General features: G+C 38.6%; 2 protein-coding genes across 3 annotated transcripts in view; both read right to left on the reverse strand.

Moving 5' to 3' along the window:
* LOC149045596 (uncharacterized) overlaps positions 1–6,281 on the reverse strand; it is a 42,298-nt gene extending 36,017 nt beyond the window's left edge. Inside the window, exon 1 of the mRNA XM_089207879.1 lies at positions 6,148–6,281. Within this exon, the coding sequence (XP_089064005.1) occupies positions 6,148–6,175 (28 nt within the window). The 5' untranslated portion in view covers positions 6,176–6,281. The remainder of the gene's footprint in view (positions 1–6,147) is intronic.
* A 6,714-nt stretch (positions 6,282–12,995) lies between these two features.
* LOC149045599 (uncharacterized) lies at positions 12,996–24,972 on the reverse strand. Of its 2 annotated transcripts, none has more exons than XM_089207882.1 (4): positions 24,948–24,972; positions 14,881–15,019; positions 14,274–14,540; positions 12,996–13,666 (listed from the first exon to the last, which is right to left on the reverse strand). In XM_089207882.1, exons 1-4 carry the CDS (start codon positions 24,955–24,957, stop codon positions 13,402–13,404), a joined length of 681 nt encoding a protein of 226 aa, XP_089064008.1. In that variant the 5' UTR covers positions 24,958–24,972; the 3' UTR covers positions 12,996–13,401. The 2 variants fall into 2 exon arrangements, with proteins under 2 accessions (XP_089064008.1, XP_089064006.1); XM_089207880.1 differs by lacking the exon at positions 24,948–24,972 and adding an exon at positions 23,808–23,961.
* Between the last annotated feature and the right edge of the window lie 645 nt (positions 24,973–25,617).

The following is a 25,617-nucleotide window of genomic DNA, read 5'->3' on the forward strand; positions in this document are numbered from 1 at the left end:
GTGACACAAACCATTTCCTGAAGTTCGAACGAATCAAGTAGAAAGCATGAAAACATAGCGCTGAAAAGTACGACAACCAAAAAATTAAATTCACTCATCCCGCTGTTGAACCATCTCCAATTTACCTGTGAGTTTGCTTGCACCACATAATTGCGGTCCGCAATTTGATTCTCAGATGTTTGACGGGTTTTCACATGAAAATATCGTCAAAATCAAATTACCGCGTCAGACTTAATGTAAACATGAACATCGCTGACTCAATCCCATTTTATTTTAATTTTGGGAAAGGCCATCACTTCGTTCTTTGGGTAAAACAACACATCTTCGGCAAAGCGCAAATTTTTCAAATAAATAGAGTAAATCCTGCGATAATCAACTGAAGAGAAAAAAAAGGAGAAACTTGCGCTCGCTGTTTGAAAACTTTCCAGGCAAAACAAAATACGTAAAATAACTTCTTTTCCCATAAAACCAGGACTGTATTAAACTTTCAAAAGAAAGGACAAGAAATAACTTGAAGAAAACGAACTCTATGCAATACTATTCGAGCGATGAACCTGCGTAAGAGTTTGTAGGCGATGAATGCCAGAGTCAATGTAACAATGTTTTGTCTTAGCGTAAGAGAAAACCCAGATAGGACACGACTTACCTCCTCTTCTTTCGCGGATCCTTTGCGGTTCGCTTCTCTTTGTTGACGACCTCTTTTCAGTCTGTTTTCAGAAGCGACTTTGTCAGTTTCCTTCTCGTATTGCTCTTCGGTAGAAACTCACCTTTTTACTTATGCCTTTATTGTTCTCTTTCGTGTTCCTCTCGCCGTATTCTGCCTATTTTGGCGTCCTTTGTAACTTTCTTGCGCCATTTTCTGGACTCTCTTTACGCCGTTTACTTGTTGCTTTCTTTGCTCGCTCTGTCTCTTTATATCCAGCCTATTTTCAATTAAAACCTTCTTTCCACGAACTTGAATTATAACAATTTCCTCCGGTTGACAAAGCTTAAACTCTGCCGGTATTGTTGTCTTACGAGTTGTTTAGAAATTGCAAAATACTGAGAATTACTGTTCAACTACATCCTGACCAGTTTGATTTCCCGTTCAAAACGCGGGTGGCAAATTTCATCTATTAGCTCACGTGAAGCCCTCGTGCAATGCCTAACCGTGTGCCCGCAGTACGCTACACTGCAGCTCGACGTTCGAGTATGGCACTTTATCGTCATCTGACGGTGTCTGTTAGCGCACACTAATGAGGTAGCCAAGTTACGCACGCAATCGCGCCTGCGCATTACCTTCTCCCTCGCCCTTTCATTACGTAATGGCTAAGATAATGCCCGTGGTACAGTTGGCCACGCATGCTAAAAGTAGCACCTTGTACGGTCGTACGGTCATACGGTCGTACGGTCGTACAACCAAATTTTTTTGCCTTGATGGGTTACTACTATTTCGTATAGTTATGGGGCTACGCTCTGCGAGCTCCGCTATTAGGTTTATCGTATATAAATGTAAAATGGAAGGACAGAACCTAAATTTTACGGGAGTACAAAGCTACCGAAAGTTTCACTACTGACATGCATTTATTCCTATCAGGGAAAATTCTTAGAAAAATTTCCAGCTGCCGGGCAATTAGAAATTTTAAAACCGTGACTAGCAGTCAAACTCACGCAGTGTTAACATCCATGGTGCTATTTCTGAGCCCTGCGAAAACCAAGCTTTAGACAAGCGATTCACGAATGTCCTCGGTAACCTTAGCAGTTCCTCTACCATAGACATATAATAGTTTGGATTCTGTTGTTCCCTCCATTTGTTAATTTTTTTTCAGAAAAATTTCCGACCTGTATCTGAGAATCTTGACCGGCTGCCGGTCATTTAGCCATAGAGTCTGTGGAATGTAAACATCGTTATTCTTAGCTTGTTGTTGTTATATTTGAACTTAGATATTTATATTTCAAATTATTTATTTTCAGGCGAATTACATCTCCACAATTTTACATCTAAATATTCGTCTGTCTGGCAAATAGATTAAATGTGCATTTATTTTGTGGCGTCAAACTTGTAGTATTTATCAACAAAATTAGATTACGAAATTTAAGTGTTCCAATTTGTTTTCCGAGTGTGATTATTTGGTCTGCGAAACAAGGTTCATTGACGATACTTTCTCGATTTTCCTCCGCACACATTAGCTCAGTCTCTTCGACGTGAAAAAGGGATCGCAGTCAGGCCGGATTCCGGCTCTGTTAGATCTAAGACAGTGCCATTAAAACATTCTTTTTGAAGCTAATTGATTACATGCTGGATTAAATAAAGGCGAGTGAGGTAAAACGTGAGAAAGGATTGTCCAGACATGCGACTTTTAGACTCGTTTCCTAGAAATTGAACCGCAAACTACTCTCTTTCTTTGCACGCAGTGATGGCCTCTCGGAGTCCTCTCGGTGTTTGAATACTATTCCCAACCTGCGAATAAAATCTTGAAGAAAATCATCTTGATCCTGTTCGTTGTTGAGTTGATCTCCGCTCAGACTGGTTGTCTAACGAGAGTCCCTTCCTGTGTGACTTGAATCAAATGTTTGAGTTCCCAGTAACCGGATCTTTGTGTCATGCGCAAGCAAATATTATGGGGATCGGTGGGTGGCAAAGGAAATATGTAAGTGGCGAAGGGTTTTTTTTGAACACCGAAAAAGCCAGACATGTAAACAATTTTTTCGATGTTGTTGGAATTTTGCGATGTTGATAGGAGGGAAGTGTTCGCTTTTGTCTCTCCTTGCTTAAGCTAAGTTTATTGCGAAATCAATATTATAAAAATTAGCAAAGGAAAAAAAATCTTTCATATTTGTCATGCTGAAACCCCGACTATAAATGACGATTTACCCCTAGAAGAACACAAGAAAACAAAACCAATATAAAACCAAAAACTAACACAAACATTTTACTGAAACACGCTCTGAAAAGTGTCTAATGTCATTTTAAACTTTCTAAGTCTAGAAACTATTCTGTAACTCAAGACAAACAAGGGGCTAAAGCCTTTTAAACTTTGAAAACGAAAAAAAACAAAAAGGAAGCAAACATCATCGTCTGCAGTACACCGGACTTGATTCCAGCGGCTGCATTGAAATATTTCAATGCATCACCGCTCTTATCCTGCACGCCAGAGCACTGATCATTTCCGGTCGCCCCAGGGTCCCGATTGTTTGCACAGAAAGGATTGTAGTCACCATAACTCAAGTCCAACACTTCCTTAATGTAGGAGGGGAAGTTGCAGTCAGAATCGATAAGGTTCTTTAAACACCTCCTTGCTTTAGCATTTTCTCTGGAAGATACAAAGTTCATAACGTTTATTAAAAAAATAAATGAATAAAAAATAGCAATAAATAAATTAGAAAAATGAATGTCCTCTAAAGAATATAGTAGTGCAATACTGTCTGGTGCGCTGGCCTCTTGATAGAGCGGAAAGTATTCACTGGGTCCCGTCAGATTAATTGTGTGGTGTCCCTGAGTATGTTGAGGGAGACGCTATTTCCATAGCCACCAGAGAAATAAATATGTGATTAGCATTTATAAATGTAGGTTCAAGGGCGTAGTAGGGAGGGGGAGAGGGAAAGGGGGGGAGGGCGGTCGTGGGGTGCCCATAACCCTCCCCAAACCTCTGTGATCCTTTTGTTTTATTTTAAAGCAACCTGATTACTGCATGCATAGTAAAGCTGTAAGAACGAGTGTCGCGCTCCTTTAGTCCGCACACCTTTCTTCCCCTCCCCCCCCCCCACCTATATAAAGTGTATAAAATGTAAAAAAAATGTATATTGTAAAAATGTATATACGTTAAACTTACGAGCAAAGAGCGGGATCTGATTTGTCCTTGGCAAACTTTTGTGAAAAGATCGAAGGGAAGTGTCTGCATCACTGCTGAATGATGCTGGACAAATCGATCCGTCGGTTGGCGGCATAGTGGGAATTTCCAAAGAACCATCCAGACAATGCTGTTCTTCCGTCACGGCCTGGTCAATGATTTCTCTGACCTGACTTTCTTCCAGTGAATCTTCAACGCAGACCTTCATCACGTAGATAATACAATTCTTCAGTTTGCTACGTTCCACACTGTAATGCGAACAAGATAAAAACCTGGTCAAACAGTCGAACCAAATTGAGATGCTTTGATATATTTTATGTGGGGCTGAAGACTGGCTTTTATTTGAAAAAAGAAAAGAAAAACAGCTAAAGATAAGAGAAAAACTAACAAAAGGCAACAACCAACTAAAAGACATCAGGATGGCGAAGGATGGAGAAGAGACTAGTAAAGAGAACTGACAGTTAGAAACTACAAAAAAACGAATGCGAAACGAATGGCTATGGAGTTCGGTAAATGTAAGACATCAATAACAAATGAGGAAAATTCCACTCGTAGCCCAACAGATACTATACAAACAGCTGTTTGGCAGTTGGCAGACTTATGTCCTTAAGAACGTTCACTCTTCAAATGAACTTACGCACAATTTGCCTTTGGGTCCTTCTGCAACGATTTATAAAAAGCAGTATTGCATTTACGAACACTACAGTAGTACTCCATGAAAGTACAAGAGCCCACGTTAGAAAGGGCTGCATTGCTTCCGACAAGAAAAACTGTATAAAAGCAAAAAAAAAAATAAAAGTCAAATTAAAATTATTTGATTGAAATACATTAATTGTACATGTTGACTACCTCTACGTACGTGGCGAGGTCAATACAGCTATGCCGAGATCTGTGGTTTTCTCACGACAGCTGAACAGTCGGACCTTATCACTGAATACGTTGTTTATAGCTTTACCAATTTGGCCAGATGTTTTCTGTTTACATAGTCTCAACTAAACACGAGGAGGAAGGGAGAAGGGACTGGGAGAATTTGAGAAAGTCATGCAAGCCCTCCGTAGCTTCTCGCGTTTGTATGACTTTCTCCCAGTGCAACCTGTTCTTCGTGACCTGTTCTTCATGACAGGGCTTCCATGTACAACTCGCCGCTTTGCTGCTCGTGATATTTTGGTGAATTTCAAATGTCACTCGCCGTGTTTTTACTGAAATCCCTAGAAACCATGCTATTTCCTAAAAAAATACGACTTGACACCCAAACGTTTAACTGCAACCAAAGGTCACCGTGAAATACAAAATTACAAGCGAGACTTTTATATCCAACATAGGCTCAGTTCGCACTAGAGTTTCTTTTTTTTTAGCCAGCACAAGAGGCGCAACCGTCAACCAAAACAGCGAGACGAGTTTATGATTGACGTACGAATCAATCAGTTCGTTTTTGTTCAAAGAACACTAGTTTGATGCAACCGCCACCAAAACTTGGAAAATGCGAATAATTTTCCCAATTGTTGACTCGCGAAAGCAATGCGCTCTAGTGCGACTCAGCTCATAATCTAGCCTATACTGAACAACCAATTATCGCGAGCTTGTAGCGTTTATGCTCCCTAAAGAGACGCCTGCATTGTGAAGAGCTATCATCAGTGCACTTCGCGGAAAGAAATGACGCTCGAGGATTCTTGGAAAAAAGAAGATACTCTACGCTTTCCAAAGCTACTAATACTTTAGTTTATTTCACCAACAATTTAAAGCTCCAAGATAGTGACATTCTTGAAATAAAATCGGGCAAAATGATTCTCCGAACATGCGATTCTAGAGATTCGTTCCTTCAACATCGCTTACCAAAGACAAAGGAGAAGAATTATTCCGATTTGCAAAATCTCGATTGCTCTAAGAAGGGTCTGAGAAAGTTTATCAACAACAAAGAAAAATATTGAAATCCTGGTGGATCGACAACAGGAACTTTGCCAATATTGTGAGTGAAATACGCAACGAGCGAGTTAGGTAAATATACAACCTTCACGCTTCAGGGCGATGGGCATTAAACATAATCTGCACAAGAATACTAAAAACTCGACAGAAAAACTAGAAACGAAGCCATCCAAAGTAATGAAATCATCGGAAAGACTGTATAGAAGTCAACATCATTACTAAAACGAATGAAACAAGTATCACAATGAAAATTCGAATGCAAACTATGGGTCTTTGCGCAGTGATAGCCTCGCAGTGTTTGAATTATATGCTAGACCTGCGAAGGCTTTGCAGCTAAAAACGCAACATGCCAATGATGCTTTTGAAAGTTGTTTCGAAAGATATTTTAACTTACCAAAGACAAATAAAATGTTGAAGACCATCTTAATCCTGTTCCTTGAAGAATTGATCTGCGCTCAGACTTCTGTCTATTGTCAGTCCCACCCTGTTTACGCGTCTGGTTGAGTCAAATGTTTGAGTTGCTAATAAACGGATCCTTGTGTTGTGCGCAAAGGTTTCTGGGATCGCGGGGTTGCAAACACTGCTAGTTGCAGGTAGGAAATATATGGTGAAGGGTGTTTTTGATGTCCGACGAAACGATTTTGTCGAGAGGTCGATAACTTTTCGCAGCAGTTTTATGAGAGATGATTTTTGGCGATGATGAAACGGGTGAAGAGTAAGGTTTTGTCTGATTAACGGTGGAATATATTACAAAATATACCGACTAACTTCTTTCCTCGTGTAAGGTTTATTGTGAAATCGTCATTGCATTTAGACCTCAATTATCTAATATATATATGCTTGCATGCGTGAACCACATCAGAATAACTGATGATTTATTCCTTGAAAAATGAAAGAAAAAGGCAACACAAAGTAATCGAAAAAAGTTGACTGTATTACGCCTTTGACAAATGTCAATGCCGTTTTAAACTTTCTAGGTCTAGAAACCCTTCGGTAAATCAAACCAAACAAGGTGATTAGGCCTTCTAAATTAAAAACAACAACAACAACAACAACGACAAAAACAAAAGAAGAAGCGAACATCAGCAACAGCGGTACGCCGAGCTTAATTCCAGCGGCTGCGCTATAATATTTCAGTCCATCGACGCTCTTATGACCAACATGACTTTGATCTTTTCTTTCTTGGAAACCAATCATGAAATCAGCTATAAAATATACCCATAAACTTCTCTCCTTGGGTAAGCTAATTTTTTATTGTGAAATCGTTATCAATTAATGGTCTCGAAATATTACGAGAAAATATTACAAAATATTCACGAAGAATTTTAATAGGCCTCAAATAAGGTGACTACAACCGCAGCAAACCTTAAAAATAAGTTTCCCTCTCGCATTTAGAAGGATCCGCAATCGTGCAGAAAAAAATGAGGAAAAAATGTGAAAATATTAGAGGAGAAGCGATGCAACAGAGGGCATACTTGTTTCTCGGAAAACTCATTTCAAGAGAGCTAGCTGGAGAGGTGTTTTCAGGTTAAAAAAAAACAAAAACAAAAACAAAAAAACAAGTAAAGGGTCAAGTGATGTTTTTTTTTTGGATCAATAAGTCAGAATCATCACTTTACTAATTACAAATATAAATAATATACTTATCTGCAACGGTTTTTGCTTGGTAGCCAGGAAATCGCTTCCCACTATATTAGACGTTAAATAAGTTGTTTAAGATTAGCAAATTATAACACATAAATTCAGTCGTGACATAAATCAACGGATTAAAGATCAAGACATTAAATTGCTACGGTTTGGCAAACGGAAAAAAAAGACGTCTTTGATTGGCTTCGGCGAAGGAAATTAGACATACATTGACTGCATGAGGCACTTTAGTATACACTGATAGCAAGAGAGAACAACTAAGGTGGAACCCCACTGAATAAGTCCAGTTCTCCCTTGAATCTCTTCCTTTGGAGGCCATACAAACTGTTTGCCATGTGAAAATACTCTAAACAGTACTATTTTTGACAGTTTAAGTTTTTCATATGCAAATGTGAAGGGAAGGAAGGAATCCCAATTTTAGTGGAGTACAAAGCTACCTAAAGTTTCACCATGATATTATAAAATTGGCATGTGATTTTTCCTATCAGGCAGATAACACAGACCTCGGCATCAATAATTAATGGATATCATACTCAAACCTATCCAATATTAGCTTTAACATAGCTGTATTTTGTATAACTGTTTATTGTACTTTTTCACATCTTCAGCCTTGGTATGAGGAAAAATTTGCCTAAAAATAGTGAAAATATTCTATTGTTGCATCACCCTGTCTGCATAGATGAGCTGTAGAGCATATTACCTGGTTCCATCTTCTCTGTCTGGATCCAATTGCATCCAACTGATCCTTAAGATTATATCTCACGAATGGGGAATATTTAAGAACCTTTCTTTGACACCAGGAAATCTTGAAACTCAGACGGCTTTCTCAGACATAACTAAGTTCCCTGGCTCAACTAAATCTTAACTCTCAGATGACTCAACAACATGAGTGTCACTAGCATAGCCTCAAGTGTAAATCAAGCACAAAACTCTTTGCACCTTGTGGAGAAATCCTTTAAGCTCTTTAGTGTTATTGTGAGATTCATAGGACAAAGAGTGATTTGAAAACTGCAGTTCAGTTTAATATCAATGTGGTAAAAAGTTATTCAGTCTGGCCCTGTTTCTGTGCACTTTTTCTTTGATGTCCAAATTGATAGCAGTGTAAATTAAGCGTATATGAAATTGATTCAAGAGAAAAATATCGTGATACACTGATTTTACACCAGTTACTGAGCTAGACCGCTTAAAATAGATTCATCAATCGGGAAAAGTCAGAGGACAAAAGTTCGCTATATCTCTCGTTTCGGAAAGTTCTCTCATGAAAGGTTGGAGTTTTCTTTAACCCAGTAATTCAGCGTCGAACAAATGCTAACACACCTATTAAGAGCGGAGAACTGTGCTTTACTTTGCTCCAAGTAAATATAAGTCTGAATGTTGTGATCTGAAGGCTTACATTTATCACATCCAAATCTCAATCCGCATTGTAGCTACTAGAATATGCATTTCTATTTATTGTCAAATAACTGCGAAACGATTTTGTATCGTTTTCTTTCTATTCAACTACTATTGTGATGTTCTGTTTCAACCATTCCATTTAGTTTGCGTTTCTGCGTGAGGATATGTAAGGATTAAGTGACTCTGGTAGTGATTTATTTCTCGCCAGTATCCTTGTTATTTTATTCAGATAATTCTCATTGCTAATTGATTTCAACTAAGTAAGTCGTTCTGTTAATTGTTGCTAGCGTCGTTTTGCTTTTGAGTTTTACTGCTGGACCTTGTTATGCCACAAGTTCGTTTCTATTTCATGAACTGCTTTGTCGTTATTCTTATTTTTGTTATATTTGAACTTAGATACTTAACTTTCAAATTACCTTTTTTCAGTCTAATCACATCTACACATCTTTACATCTAAATATTCGTCTGTGTGGCAAATAGATCAAATGTGCCATCATTTGTGGCATTAAACGTGTAGCATTTATCTACACGCAACAAGATAAGATCAAGCTTTAGGATTCTGAGAAAATACTCTATGCTTTCCAGAGGTACCTTTACTTTAGTTAATTTTACCAACAGTTCTTAGATCCAAGACAGTGACATTAAAACACTCTTCTTCGAAGCTAATAAATTGCATGCTGGATTAAATAAAGACCCAAGACCGTGCCATCACGCTTTAATGTCACGCTTCAAGATTCTCAGAAAAAAATACACTATGCTTTCCAGAGGCCCTTTAGTTCAGTTAATTTTACTAACAGTTCTTAGATCCAAGACAGTGACATCAAAACACTCTTCTTCGAAGCTAATAAATTGTAAGCTGGATTAAATAAAAGTGAGGGAGTTAAAACATGAGAAATGGTTTTCCAGACATGCGATTGTGTTCACTCGTTTCTTAGAAATCACTTACCGAAAAGAAGGGGATAAATGTTATTCTAATTCGCGGTCTCTCGAGTGTTTTGAGAAAGATCTGAAGACATATGCTACCAAGAAAGTGAAATTTTAAAATGCCGGTGGATCAACAAATACGACTCAGCGAACTTTATGGTCGAAATACCCAATTGAACGACTGAGTTAGGTAAACATGCAACCTCGACGCTCAAGGATGACGAACATTATACACATTCTGCTTATTTACAGGGAGGCTATCAAAAAAAACTGTTTATATCTTTCTTAGAATTGTTTTTGCAGTCATCAACTAAAGAGCTACGCGAACTTCGCGGAAAGACATGACGCTTTAGGGATTCGTGGAAAAAAATACTCTATGCCTTTAAAAGTTACCTTTACTTCGGTTAATTTCACCTAAAACGGTAAATCTAAGACAAAGGTATCAAAACACTCTTTGTGAAGATAATAAGCTGCATGCTGAATTAAAAAATTCGGCTAAATTAAAGTAAAAACTTCCGACGCGAGTGTCCAGACATGCGACTTTATGACTCGTTTCCTAGAAATCACTCAACGAAAAGAAAGGGGAAATTATTACTCCGATTTGCGATCTCTCGAGCGCTTTAGGAAAGTTCTGAGGAAATATGTCAATCTGAAAAATAATTTGTGAACGAAATACGCAACTGAGCGAGTTTGGTAAACATGCAACCTTGATGCACAGTGGCGACGAACATTGTACATAATCTGCTAAAGAAAACTAGACACTCGATGGAAAAACTAGAAGCAAAGCCATAGAAAACATCGAAATCATCGTAAAGACTAGAGAGAAGTCGTTTCGTTAGTTTTTGGTAGCGCCGTGTTGCTTTTTAGTTTTACTACAGGACCTTGGTACGCTACAAGTTCGTTTCTATTTCATTTAGCTTTGTCGTTAATCTTGTTGTTGTTATAAATGAACTTAGATATTTATATTTCAAATTACCTACTTTCAGTCGAATCACATCTACACATCTTTACATCTAAATATTCGTCTATCTGGCAAATAGATGATGTGTATTCATCTTGTGGCGTTAAACGTGTATATTTAACTAAATGCAACATCATTAGATCACGAAATTCAAGTGTTGCAAGTTATTTTCTGAGTGTGATTATTTGGTCTGCGTGACAGGGTTCATTGACAATACCGTATGTCGATTTTCCTCCACGTATATTAGCTCGGTTTTTTTCAATCTCTTCGACGCGAAAAAGGGATCCTCTAAGTGTTATTGCCACCTTAGAGTAAGGTTTTTACAAAGAAGCCACAGTTGGTTCGTTGTTTAGTGTGATTTTAGCCCTTTCGAAGTGAGCACTGCATACACGATGATCTTTTGTTGAACGAAAACTCCTCCCTCACTTGGAATAATATGAGGCCACAACTTTCGTAGAATCGTATTTCCTGGGAAGCTATTGTAAGGAAACTGCTCTTTAAGTTTCTTTTAATTGTTTTTCAAGTCATCATGCAAAGTTCTATTGCGCACTTCGCGGAAAGAGATGACGCTTTATAATTCTTAGAAAAAAATACTCTACGCTTTCCAGAGGTACCTTTATTTCATGCAATTTTACCAACAGTTCATAGATCCAAGAGAGTGCCATTAAAATATTCTTTTTCGTAGGTAATAAATTGCATGCTGGATTAAATAAAGATGACTGAGGTAAAACTAAGTCTGTCAAGTTAAGGCCATTTGAGTTTGTCCCAAACCTGCACCCAAGCCTTCGCGATGATCAGGAACACAAGCTGAGAGAAGCATTCGTTTCATATACTTTGATTATTGCAAGAATTAATGTTAACGCATGAAGCACATTCCAGCATTGCTTTAATTGCGCTAAATCCATCTAGTCTAGCAAGTGTCTTCTCTTATCGATGACGCGTGAGCTTGAAGAAAGGGATGCAGTGATATTTAGCTCTCGAGAATGAAAACTGTGAAAACTCAGAAACGCCTGAAACATTGAGAACCATTTATTTATGTTTGAGACCTGATTCTTTTTTCAACCATCTAAAATATTTTTTCAATTATATATTTATTTCAAATAAATACACATTATTTATTAGGTATTTTCTTTGAAAAGAAGTTTGTCGGAATCAATAGTAATTTAAGAGACTTGACATGATAAACACGACAAGTGTGTGTATCGATATTTCAACACGCTATTTTCGCATGCGAAGACACTTTCTAACCCCAAACCTTAAAATCTCATTGTTAATCTAATTAACATTGTGGAAAAGACTGTAAATAGAACTTACGTAATGATCAGTCAGAGAACGGATCGAAAACGGAGGACGGAGGACGGAGGACGGAGGACGGAGGGCGGAGGGCGGAGGGCGGAGGGCGGAGGGCGGAGGGCGGAGGGCGGAGGGCGGAGGGCGGAGGGCGGAGGGCGGAGGGCGGAGGGCGGAGGGCGGAGGGCGGAGGGCGGAGGGCGGAGGGCGGAGAGCGGAGAACGAAGAACGGAGAATGGAGAACGGAGAACGGAGAACGGGAAAGGGAGAAAGGAAAGCGGAGAGCGGAGAGAGCAGAAGAGAAAATAGAGAATGGAGAACAGGAAACGGGAATCGCAAGCGAGAAAAGGAGAAAGAGAAATGGGACACGGGAAACAGGAAACGGAGAGAAAATAACCGGAGTCTGAGACGGAAAGTCCATTGTTAATCTGCCTAACAATTCAAAATGGCGGATGACATCACGGAAAGAGGGCATGAACTCTAGATCCAAGCAAGCGCTCTCTACGAACTCGGTCGTGGCATGGACCCCTTCCCTTCATCACGTTGAGTGTTTCAGTTTGCTTTTATAACTCACACTGTGAGTCCTTAGTTGGATAACTCAAAACAAACGATTCAATAATTAACAGTATGCATTCAGCAATTATTTCAAAAAAACGTTTTACCGCTTTACTCGCTCTGCCGTCCGTCTCCGGACAACAGTTGTGTTACTTTTAAGTCGAATCATTGTCGGGTTGTGATGCTCTAAATTTCAACTTTCCCATTCAGTGGGAGTAGCTTTCACGTTTGACGGTTAAATATGAGGCCTTACTGTGGGTGTCAGTTGTTGGATTTGTCTTTTTCGGTGCGACCACTTACGCTGGACAAATATTATGGAAAATACTGAAGAAGAGAAGGTAGAACAGCCATAGTCACAGGTCAGTAGATGAAGGAAAGAAAAGCAAAATGAAAAAGCTGAGATCGGATCTGTCCTCTGTCACAGAAAACACGAAACAGTCGTACGAAAAAAGTTTACTCGTACACAGAAATATAATCCTCACTGAAGAGATCTTTAATCAAATTGAACAAGCCTTTAACAAAAGTTTCCAAATTTAACTCTAGTAATCCCAAAACACACTCTTTGATACTTGTTTCGCAAGAAGCCCTTCGATAAATGATTTATTCTTAGAAAAAAAATGAAAGATAATAAAACATGAAAGGAAATATTTTACTGAAACCAGGAGCCCATTACTTCTGAAAGTTTACTTTTACAACTGTTGCTAATTCAGATTTTAAAGTGAACTGCACTACTGTGATCATGTTAAAAATGCTACTTCATTGTTGTTGTTGTTGTCGTTTTTTTTTTGTTTTTTTTGTTTTCGCATTTTGTTCAAGCTAAACCCAGAAGACTAGAAAATCTTCTGTAGATCAAGATGAACAAGATACTTAGGACTTTTAAGCTTTAAAGAGGAACAAAAACAGAAAGAGAGCAACTATCAGTGTCTGGAATACGTTGGGCTTGGTTCCAGCGGCTGCATTGTCATCATCCACCACGCCATAGCACTGATCATTTTTGGTCGCCCCAGGGTCCCGATTGTCCGTGCAGAAAGGATTGTAGACACCATAAGACGTGAAGTCCAACATTTTTTTGGTTTCGGCTGGGTAGTTGCAGTCAGAATCGATCAGGTTCCTTAAACACTTCTTTGATTCAGCATATCCTCTGATAAATAAATTATTGACAAAGCTAAGATTACTTAAAAAAGTAAACGCCCTCTCAATAGTAAAGTGGTGGCACACTGTTAAGCGCGCTGGCTTCTTTAAAGAGAAGAAAGTGTTCAGCCTTCGGTTGGCCATTGTGAGTTGTGATTGAGGAATATACTGAATTCTCACCCTTATCCCACCCACTCAGGAATACGAAAGAATACAGCTGCAGGTGAATTATCAGAGAATTCGAACGAAATTCGACGGGAGAGGGGAGGAAGGAAATAAGTGTTTACCACGACGGACTCGAATCTTAGCTGGATGAGAAGCAATACAATCCAGTGATAGCAATCAAGGGATTGGAAGAGAGGAAGAACGCGAATATATTGAAGATAACGTTGTGATGCGACATTTAACTTGTGTAAAAAAGCTGTGTATTTACCCAATTTGAAAGGTATTCTGTTTTCTTCCTGGTTGGTGTGAAGTTGGGTTCAATATTAATCGCACATGTTTCAAGCAAGGATAGCAAACAAAAACTAGCCCTGGGTTACATTAATCCCATCCCCCCTCACTCATCCCCCCCCCCCTCCCAATCAATGACATAAAGGCATATTCATTCAACTTACGAGCAAAGAGCGGGATCTGATTTGTCCTTGATATATTTTTGTCGAAAGGATCGAATGCAATTTTGTACACCATTGTCATATGATGCGGAACAAATGCTACTGCCTGGTGACGTAGTGGGGAATTCCAAATAATAACCTCCGTCACAAAGTTCATCTTTCTCTACGCTGGCGTCAGCGATCCCTTTGATTTGGCTTTCGGTCAAATGGTCTTTCATACAAAACTTCGTCACGTCAACCATACAATTTTTCATTTTGCTGACCTCCGCGCTGTAGGGACAAGAAAAAAACTATTATGGTCAAGAGTCGAGCCGTGATGTTATGATGTATTTTTTTCCGGCGCGGAAGAAGAGAAATACAGAAAATAAAGAAAGAGAGAAATACAAATAGGTAAAAAAAAAAGGAGAACTTAAAAAAGACAAAATCTAACAAAAAGAAATCAGGATGGCTGAAGATAGAGAAGAGTAAGGCGAACGGAAATAATAAACTACAGAAATAAATCAGACCTGGAAAAAAATGCTATTCCTAGCTCCACAGATTTGTTGCAACAGCTGTTTGGTATTCGGCATGCTAACATCTTTGGGAAAAGCCGCTCTTTAAACCCACTTACCTACAATCTGCGTTTGGGTCTTTCTGAAATGCTTTAAAAAAAGAAGTCTCGCATTTACGACCTCTGCAGAAGTACTCCTTGAAAGTGCAGGAGCCCATGTTCACGTCAGTAAAGGTGGCAATGCTTCCGACGAGAAAAACTGTATTAAATCCAATTCAAAACAAAAAAAATAAGAGAATAAAACTAGAAAGACATAAATAGTTAACTTCTTATTAACCATAATGATGTTAATCAGTAAGCAGCGAAGCCGAAACAGCTATGCCAGTTGAGATTTTCCCATAACGGCCGATCGGGCGAGTCCTTAAATATATTGTTTATGGAAATTTTTTTTTTATTATAATAATGTTCGGATATAACGTGTGGTGTCATTGGTTGAAAGAGCGTGCTCTATGAGAGTTTAGAGCATACAGCTGAGCTAAAGCTGTCACGCCATCTGCCAAATTGTACTGTTCGACCTTTCCGGGACTTCTCTGTAGCTTTTTTTTCGATAATTGAAAGTGAAATTTCGGAACAAGCGAGCCGGCAAGTAGCAACTGAAGAACCAAGCAAAGGTTTGTAAACATACCAAGCACCGTAATTTATGTTATTAAAATGTGAGCAGAGGCGAAAAATCCTCAAAGGGAAAACAGAATAGACAGTCCCGGTTTAAAAGGTTTTCACGCTCAGTTAGATTGCAAACTTACGTACGGTAATAAAAATCAAACACAGCTAACACTCTCACAGTCTATAAAGTTTTGTGTTTAAAAACAAAACAGAACAAAACAAGAATGATGACAAATATAACCAAACTGGCACAACTGTCAAAATTCGTACTAATCATTACGGTGTCAGAGCGAATATGATCATGCTGAGGTCCATCGCGGCTCGCTCATCATGGCGATCTCAGGTCATCGCAGCGAAGCAAGCCTCAGAAACTATATCATGGTCCGGTGAAATCGGCTGTCGCTCATTCATAAAACACTCGCCTTGAAAAGTTTGTTTTCTACCTGTCATGTGAAAAAATTCGCGTGTTTTTATGAGCCATAATTCGGCTGAAGTTCACTGAACATTTCACTTTAAGATTCTGTATTAGAGACTCAAAAACCTTCGGGCAAAAGTGTTTAATTCCACCTGCCGAACTATTAAGTTTGCAAACTATTGCAGAATGTGAACGTTGATGATTTTTGAACTTTGATGGTTTGACATTTTGACAGCTTTAGTCTTGCACACCCAATGAGATTATTTGTACCATTCTAACAGGGATTCTGATTGGCTTATTGCATGCTGACGACGCCGTTGTTCGCTTTGGAAACAAAGTTTGTTTTGAAAATTGAAAGTAATGCGTGGGAAATTTAACGGATTCTTTATTATAGAATAAATAGAGAAGCCTTGACTGTGCTCTGTTCTGTTTAATAATTAAGTTCAGATATAACGTGTGTTGTCATTTGTCGAAAGAGCGTGCTCTATGAGAGTATAGAGCATAGACCTGAGCTATAGCTGTCACGCCATCTTCCAAACTGGACTATGGCTGACCTCTTCTGGGACTTTTCTCTAGCTTTTTCTCGTTAATTGGAATGAAATTTCGAAACAAGCGAGCCGGGAAGTAGCAACAAAACAACCAAACAAAGTTTTATAAACATGCCAGGCGCCGTACTTGACGTTATTATAACGTGAACAGAGACGAAAATCCTCAAAGAGAAAACGAAATGGACAGTTTGATTGCAAGCTTACTTACTTAACTTACTTACTGGTAATAAAAATGAAACATAGCTAACACTCGTATAGTATTTAGAGTTCGAGTTCAAAAACAAAACAGAACAAAACAGGAATGATAGAAAATATAGCCAAAGTGGCAAAACTGTTACAATTCATACTAATCATGACGGTGTCACAGCGACTGCGATCATGCCGAGGTCCAAGATGGCTAGCTTGGAAATCGCCAGTGAATCAAGCCTCAGAAATTAAATCGACCGCCCTTCGAGTGAACAACTAAGAACTTGCTCTGATGTCCTTTGCGATGCGTTGAGTGGTGTGGGCCACACCAGTCACTTGCAAAACTTATTTTTTTCTTGCCAGACTTACCGGCGATAGCGATCATTGTATTGTCTGCTTGAATAAAAGTGCCAACTAGTTGGATTATCAGTCTAACGCGGTATCACTACTGTCTTTGTGCTCCTAAATTAGCATGTGACTTGTATGCATTCCAGGTTGTTTTTTTTCTAAAGATCGTGTATCACATTTCGGCCCTTTGTTGTTCCCTTGTGGTTCAACGTTTATTTCCTGCGGAATGTAAACGCTCGAGCTCTCCCCTAGAAATCGGACTAAATTTACTTTTTATAGTCCTTTCATTGGCCTCCATTAATTCTTTATCCTGAACAAATGTGTTTACATTTCCTATCCATAAAAACTCATACTGATTCAACAACCCACGGAAAGCTTGTGTGACTATATTATGTTATTCGAGTGACAGCAGGTTTCGTGGGCACAATAAGAGGCAGATCGTTTAGATAAATGCAAAATAGCAATGGTGAGAGAATTGCCCCCTGAGGGACTCCGTGGGTGATAGGCAGGGGATCTGACAAGATTGAATTGATCCGAACTGACTGTGATCGGCCCGTTAGATAGCTTTTAAACCAGTGTTCACTACATGCGGAGAAGCTCCGACGGACGAGAGTTTAACAAGCAGTTTATTATGATTCAAGCTGTCGAAAGCCTTCGAAAGGTCTAATAGGGTCAAAGCGGTTAAGTTCTTCATGTCCGTTGCCTCCAGGAGGTGGTCTGCCATGAAGAGGCTTAAAGTCTCGGTCGAATGAAGTTTCTTATTTCCACTCTGGTGAGAAGAGAGTCTACCGTTGCTAAAAAGATATGCGCTGAACTGATTGAGAACAACCTTGTCACATATCTTAGAAGCAACAGCAAGTAGTGACAGGGGCCGATTATTTCAGGCTACTTCATGGTCCCCTTCCTTAAGTAAAGGAATCACTTCCGCGAATTTCCACGCATCGGGATACGTAGCAGACTCGAGAGAAGAGTTTATAATCTCCGTAAGGGGACCCAAGATGACAGGAAGACAATCCCTATAAACTAAGGTATGTATTTTGTCAGGGCCTGGAGACTTGTTTAGCGGCAAAGATGAAATAATGCGTCGCACCCCTTCCCACGACACACGCTTAAAGTCAAAAAGATCTCCAGCAGGCGGTGATGGTAACGGCTGCTCTGACCAAGTGATGTTATGAATTTCTGCAAGATGACCAGCAACGAGGGCTGCAGTCTTACCAACTGACATAAAAAACACATTAAACTCATCGGCGACTTCTTCAGGTCTTTGGTATAAACTCGTTGAGGCTCTTTGTTTTTCGATGGAATAACGCGATTGATTACTTTCCAGAGTGAACTAGGATTGCTCTTGTTTTGTTGAACTTCAAGAAAAGTATAATTCCGCTCTGTTTCTGTCAGAATTTCTTTGATGGTATCCCTGGATTCTTTATACTTCAATCCGAGGGGTCACGAGACTGAAAAAAAATGCTGTGAAGTAGGTCTCTTGTATTCATGAGTTGTTTAATGCCTCTTGATACAAATGGACAAGGGCGATGGCGAATCCTGGTTGTTCTGACGGGAGCATGCAAGTCCAACGTGCTTCCAACAACATCATTGAGAGTGTTAAGTTTGGTATCCACATTACCGCAGGTAAAGATGGAGAAGAGCTGGTCTGATTGGTTAGCAAGATCAGCAGTAAATGCGCCCGGCTCATAGTTCTTATAACTACGTGCTGTTATGTAGTGGGGCGAAGGCTTGGGTGCTTTCACCTTAAGCTCTACAAAAACTGGCAGGTGATCACTGATGGAGTAGTTGATCACGCCGCTACCATGTACCGACTAAGGGTGGAACACCAAAATAACATCGAGCAGGGACTTCGTTGTAGCTGTAATCCTTGTTGGATGCTTAATGGGTTGTTGAAGATTCATTTCAGACGACAAATTGTTTAACGCTCTGCTTTCCGCGCAGGCTTTCCTTAGATCACAGTTTAAATCCCCAAGCATCACGATGGGTTTGTTAAGCGTCAGTGCTTGCATGTAAGTAGGTTTCAGGGTATCCTCGAAAGCACTAAGGGGGCAGACATCTGGTCGGTAGGTTGTACACACTACAATTGATTTTGTGTTCTTCCACTGAAGACTTATCTAGAGTTGGTGGAAATTTCTCTCGGAAATCGATGAAAGGTCTTTTACACCTTAGCTTTCAAATTATTGCGAGTATAGACACAAACGCCTCCCCCTCCCATGTAGAGCCGATCAAGTCTTGAGAGCTTGTATCCTTCCAAGTTCACCTCCAGCGATGAAATACTCGTGTTCAGCCAGGACTCAGAGATGGTAATAACATCGAATGTACCTCTTTTATTCAGTTCTTTAAGTTGGATAAAGTGTTCAGAATTTCGGAGCGAACGAATATTTAGATGAAGAACTTTAAGTCTGTGTGAATCTTGAATTCGGTCTGAGTCGCCTAGGCGTGATTTTGAGTCAACCCTTTGTTGAACGAAAACTTCTCCCTAAAATATTATAAAACCACTACTCTCATATAATTTTATTTCCTGGGAAGCTATCAAAGGAAACTGATATTTATGTTCCTTCGAATTGTTTTTGCATTCATCATGCAACGAGCTATCGTGCACTTCACGGAAACAGATGACGCTTTAGGATACTTGGAAGTGCCTTCATTTCGGTCAATTTTTACCAACAATTTATGGATTCAACACAATGCCATTTAAACACTCTATTTTGTGTATTATAAATTGCATACTGAATTAAATAAACGTGAGTGTAGTAGAAAGTGCGAAGTGATTTTCCAGACATGCCATTTTCTGACTCGTTACGTAGAAATCGCTGACCGACAAGAAGGGGATAAATATTATTCTAATTGGCGATCTCTAGAGTGTTTTAAAATTAAAAGATCTAAAGACATATGTTAGCAAGAAAGTGAAATGTTAAAATGCAGGTGGATCAAGGATAGTAACTCAGCCAATTTTGTGATCGAAATACGCAACTGAGCGCGCACATGCAACCGGGCGACGTTTTAGAACGAGAAACATGATTCAAACTCTGCTCATTTCTAGGGAAGCTATTAAAGGAAAACTGCTTTAAATGTTTCTTTGAATTGTTTTTGCAGTAATCATGCAAAGAGCTATCGCGTGCTTCGCGGAAAGACATGACAGATTTGGATTCTTGGAAAAAATACGCTTTGCCTTCCAAAGGAACCTTTACTTCAGTTAATTTTACCTACAGTTTATAGATCCAAGACAATGCCATAAAAACACTCTTTTTGTAGAAAATACATTGCAGACTGGATTAAAATATAGGGGAGTGAAGTAAAAACGTGTGAGTGATTGTTCAGACATACGATTGAAAGGCTCATCTCCCAGAAATCACTGATTGAAAAGAAGAGAGGCAATATTACTTTGATTAGCGATTCCTCGAGTGCTTAAAGCAAGGTTCAAGAAAACATGTCTATAATAAAGCGAAATTTGAAAATGACGGTGAATCAACAAAAGTATCTCAAAAAACTTTGTACACGGAACAGGCAAGTGAGCGAGGTAGGTAAACATGCAACTTCGACACTCAAGGATGACGCACATTTTACATATTTGCTTCAGAATTCTTGGAAAAAAGATACTCTACTCTTTCCAAAAGGTACCATTACTTCATTTAATTTCACCTAAAATGTAAAGATCCAAGACGATACCATTAAAACACTCCTTTTTAACTCGTGAATTGCGCGCATGCGCAAGAGCGAGTTATAGATACGATGTGGGGAATGCCATTTGCTCGCTCGCTCGCTCGCTCGCTCGATTGGTCGATTCCTGTAAACTTGTTTTAGATTTTAGGCTTTTGAGTGCATTTGATAGTTTTTGGCGAGCAATAAACAGACGAAATGGCGACCTTTGTTGCTAAGAATAGTGGTGGGGTGAAAAAGTAGCCAATGATAATCTTAAAAGAGTTTTTTTTTTCGTTTTAGTTTCAACAAGCGGCGCCAGCGACTGGCAGGCATGCAAGGATTCACACTGAAATAACAGAACAACCTTCGTTTTTCATAAAATTGTAATTTACAATCCTTGAACTTGAAAGCAATCCGAAGATTCATTGAAAATATCACTTACTGCAGATGTTACAGATGTTCAAAAGCTTTTTCTGTTATGGCGTGAGATTGAGGACAAAATTGATCATTAAGTTTCGTCGCGTGTGTTTTTCCTGTGTGAAGCAACAAAAGTGCCGGCGACTGACGAAATAACAAGTTAACACGAAAATCAAATAACACCTAAACAAACAATTTTAGCTACCGATTTTCAATGAATTTTTAAAGAGCAATCTTCTTTTCAGTTTCAAGACAATTTCAAGATTCAACATACATACAACGTACTAAAATGCGAAAGTTACACACCACAAAATAGATAAATAGGCCTGAAATGAAATTCTATCTTGTTATTGATTATACGTTGCCTAGCACGTGACTTAAATCTACCCAGGCGGAGATCCAAAATGACGGTGGCAGGCTTGGCTTAGTTATATCACTCAAAACTCGTTCCCGTTTGTCTCATTTGATAAAGAGGAAATCGTTAATGTTTTCATTAAGACAGTACTGCCTTGATTTTCTAATATTTACAACGAAAGACAGTAAATTTCACTTTTCACCCACATTTACTTCCGACCTTTTCTTTTGAACCAGCAACAAAAATGATAGACGTTTAAAACACAGGACATCATCCACCTTGTCAAATGTACTAGCATGATCATTTCAATTGTAATGCCTTCTTATCCCAACGTTACTTTGTTTCTTTGCTACATTAGCGAACACTGAACTACTGCTCGTACTCTAGATATGACAATCAACCAAAATTCCCTAAACTAGATAACATTAAACATAGTCTAAAAAATCATGTGTCAATTCACGAGTTTGCTCACAGAGCACTTTGATTAGATGATAAACTGCATGTTGAATTGAAATAAACACCTTAATCAAGTAAAAACGTGCGGAAGTTTGTGTCAAACATGCAATTTTGAGACTCGTTTCCCAGAAATAACTAATTGAGAATTACTCCAATACGCGATCTCGCGAGTGCTTTAACAAAAGTTCTGAAGGAATATTTTACCAAGAAAGTGAAATTTGTGATTTTGCTGTTTTGGTATGATTTGTGCTGTTTCGAAGTAAGCACTGCATACACGATGATCTTTGTTAAACAAAAATTCCTCCTTCACTTGAAATAATATGAAGCCAAAACTCGCGTAGAATCGTATTTCCTGGGAAGCTATTAAAGAGAAACAGGTCTTTATGTTTCTTTGAATTGTTTTTTGCCTTCATCAAGTAAAGAGCTATCGTGCACTTCGCGGAAAGAGATGACGCTTAAGGATTCTTCGAAAAAAAAACTACTTTATGCTTTCCGGAGGTAGCTTTACTTCAGTTAATTTTACCAACAGTTCATAGATCCAAGACAGTGCCATTAAAACACTCTTTTTTGAAGCTAATTAATCGCATGCTGGATTAAATAAAGGTCACAATGAGGTAGAACGTGAGAAATGATTGTCCAGACATGCGACTTTGAGACTCGTTTCTTAGAAATCACCAAACAAAAAGAAAGGGAAAATATATTATTCTGATTTGCGATCCCTTGAGTGCTTAAAGAAAGGCCTGAAGAAATAAGTTAACAAGAAAGTGAAATCTCGAATTAGCGGTGGATCAACGAAAGTAACTTGCCAACAAAGTGAAATTTCGAAATACACAACTGAGCGACTCGGAGTTAAGTAGACATGCAATCTTGACGCTCAAGGATGACGAACTTTATACACATTCTGCCTATTTTCAGGGAAGTTATCAAAGGAAAACCGCTTTATATTTTCTTAGAATTGTTTTTGCAGTCATCAAACAAAGAGCTATGGCGTACTTCGCGGAAAGACATGACGCTTTAGGATTCTTGGAAAAAATACTCTATGCCTTCAAAAGTTACCTTTGCTTTAGTTAATTTCACATAAAATGGTAAATTTTATGTGAATATATGTGATATTTTTCAATCAGTACGTTTTTGTTCAAAGAACACTAGTTTGATGCAACCGCCGCCAAAATTTGGAAATTGCGAAAAATGTTCCCAATTGCTGACTCGCGAAAACAATGCTCTCTAGTGCGACTCAGCTCATAATCTAGCCTATACTGAACAACCGTTCGCGAGCTTGTAGCGTTTATGCTCCCTAAAGAGACACCTGCATTGTGAAGAGCTATCATCAGTGCACTTCGCGGAAAGAAATGACGCTCGAGGATTCATGGAAAAAAAGAAGATACTCTACGCTTTCCAAAGCTACTAATACTTCAGTTTATTTCACCAACAATTTAAAGCTCCAAGATAGTGACATTCTTGAAATAAAATCGAGCAAAATGATTCTCCAAACATGCGATTTTAGAGATTCGTTCCTTCGACATCGCTTACCAAAGACAAAGGAGAAGAATTATTCCGATTTGCAAAATCTCTATTGCTCTAAGAAGGGTCTGGGAAAGTATATCAACAACAAAGAAAAATGTTGAAATTCTGGTGGATCGACAACAGGAACTTTGCCAATATTGTGAGTGAAATACGCTACGAGCGAGTTAGGTAAATATACAACCTTCACGCTTCAGGGCGATGAACATTAAATATAATCTGCTCAAGAATACTAAAAACTCGAAAGAAAAACTAGAAACGAAGCCATTCAAACTGATGAAATCATCGGAAGGGCTGTATAGAAGTCAACATCATTACTAAAACGGATGAAACAAATATCACAATGAAAATTCGAATGCAAACTATGGATCTTTGCGCAGTGATAGCCTCGCGGTGTTTGAATTATATGCTAGACCTGCGAATGCTTTGCAGCTAAAAACGCAACACGACAATGATGCTTTTGAAAGTTGTTTCGAAAGGTATTTTAACTTACCAAAGACAAATAAAATGTTGAAGACCATCTTAATCCTGTTCCTTGAAGAATTGATCTGCGCTCAGACTTCTGTCTATTATCAGTCCCACCCTGTTTACGCGTCGGGTTGAGTCAAATGTTTGAGTTGCTAATAAACGGATCCTTGTGTTGTGCGCAAAGGTTTCTGGGATCGCGGAGTTGCAAACACTGCTAGTTGCAGGTAGGAAATATATGGTGAAGGGTTGTTTTGAGGTCCGACGAAACAATTTTGTCGAGAGGTCGATAACTTTTCGCCGCAGTTTTATCAGAGATGACTTTTGACAATGATGAAACGAGTGAATAGTAAGATTCTGTCTGATTAACCGTGGAATATGTTACAAAATATACCGATAAACTTCTTTCCTTGTGTAAGATTTATTGTGAAATCGTCATTGCATTTAGACCTCAGATATAAATTATCAACTATACATATATATATATATATATATATATATATATATATATATATATATATATATATATATGTTTGCATGCGGGAACCCCATCAGTATAACTGATGATTTATTCCTTGAAAAACGAAAGAAAACGGCAACACAAAATAATCGAAAACTGACTGTATCACGCCTTTGACAAATGTCAATGCCATTTTAAAATTTCTAGGTCGAGAAACCCTTCTGTAAATCAAAGCAAACAAGGTGATTAGGCCTTCTAAATTAAAAACAACAACAACAACGACAACAACGAGAAAAACAAAAGAAGAAGCGAACATCAGCAACTGCGGTGCGCCGAGCTTAATTCTAGCGGCTGCGCTATAATATTTCAGTCCATCGACGCTCTTATGACCAACATGACTTTGAATGAAATAATTTTTTTTTCATTTTTTTCTTTTTTGGAACCAACCATGAAATCGGCTATAAAATATACCGATAAACTTGTCTCCTTGCGTAAGCTAAGTTTTATTGTGAAATCGTTATCAATTAGTGATCTCGAAATATTACGAGAAAATATTACAAAATATTCACGAAGAATTTCAATAGTCCTCAAATAAGCTGACTACAACCGTAGTAAACCTGAAAAATAAGTTTCTCTCTCGTATTTAGAAGGATCCGCAATCGTGCAGAAAAAATGAGGAAAAAATGTGAAAATATTAGAGCATATTACCTGGTTCCATCTTCTCTGTCTGGATCCAATTGCATCCAACCGATCCTTAAGCTTGTTCCTTGTTTTTCTTTCTATTCAACTACTATTGTGATGCTCTGTTTCAACCATTCCATTCAGTTCGCGTTTCTGCGTGAGGATATGTAAAAATCAAGTTACTGTGGTAGTGATTTATTTCTCGCCAGTATGCTTGTTGTTTTATTTAGATAATTCTCATTGCTAATTTATTTCAACTAAGTAAGTCGTTTCGTTAATTGTTGCTTGCGTCGTTTTGCTTTTGAGTTTTACTGCTGGACCTTGTTATGCCACAAGTTTGTTCCTATTTCATGTACTGCTTTGTCGTTATTCTTGTTGTTGTTATATTTGCACTTAGATACTTAAATTTCAAATTACCGTTCTAAGTCTAGTCACATCTACACATCTTTACATCTAAATATTCGTCTATCTGGCAAATAGATCAAATGTGCATTCATTTGTGGCATTAAACGTGTAGTATTTATCTACACACAACAACATAAGATCACGTTTTAGGATTCCCAGAAAAATACTCTAGGCTTTCCAGAGGTACCTTTGCTTCAGTTAATTTTACCAACAGCTCTTAGATCCAAGACAGTGACATTAAAACACTCTTCTTCGAAGCTAATAAATTGCATGCTTGATTAAATAAAGACCC

The sequence above is a fragment of the Pocillopora damicornis genome, chromosome 5 (genome assembly GCF_964200805.1).
Source record: "Pocillopora damicornis chromosome 5, jaPocDami1.2, whole genome shotgun sequence".
Lineage (NCBI taxonomy): Eukaryota > Metazoa > Cnidaria > Anthozoa > Scleractinia > Pocilloporidae > Pocillopora > Pocillopora damicornis.

Excerpts from the sequence above, each read along its gene's own strand:
- LOC149045599 (XM_089207880.1), bottom strand. The coding sequence starts at position 23,835 with ATGGTCTTCAACATTTTATTTGTCTTTG. Across the intron at positions 15,020-23,807 it reads CAACATTTTATTTGTCTTTG|TTTTTCTCGTCGGAAGCATT; the intron begins GTAAGTTAAAAT and ends GATTTAATACAG. Across the intron at positions 14,541-14,880 it reads GACCCAAACGCAGATTGTAG|CGCGGAGGTCAGCAAAATGA; the intron begins GTAAGTGGGTTT and ends TTGTCCCTACAG.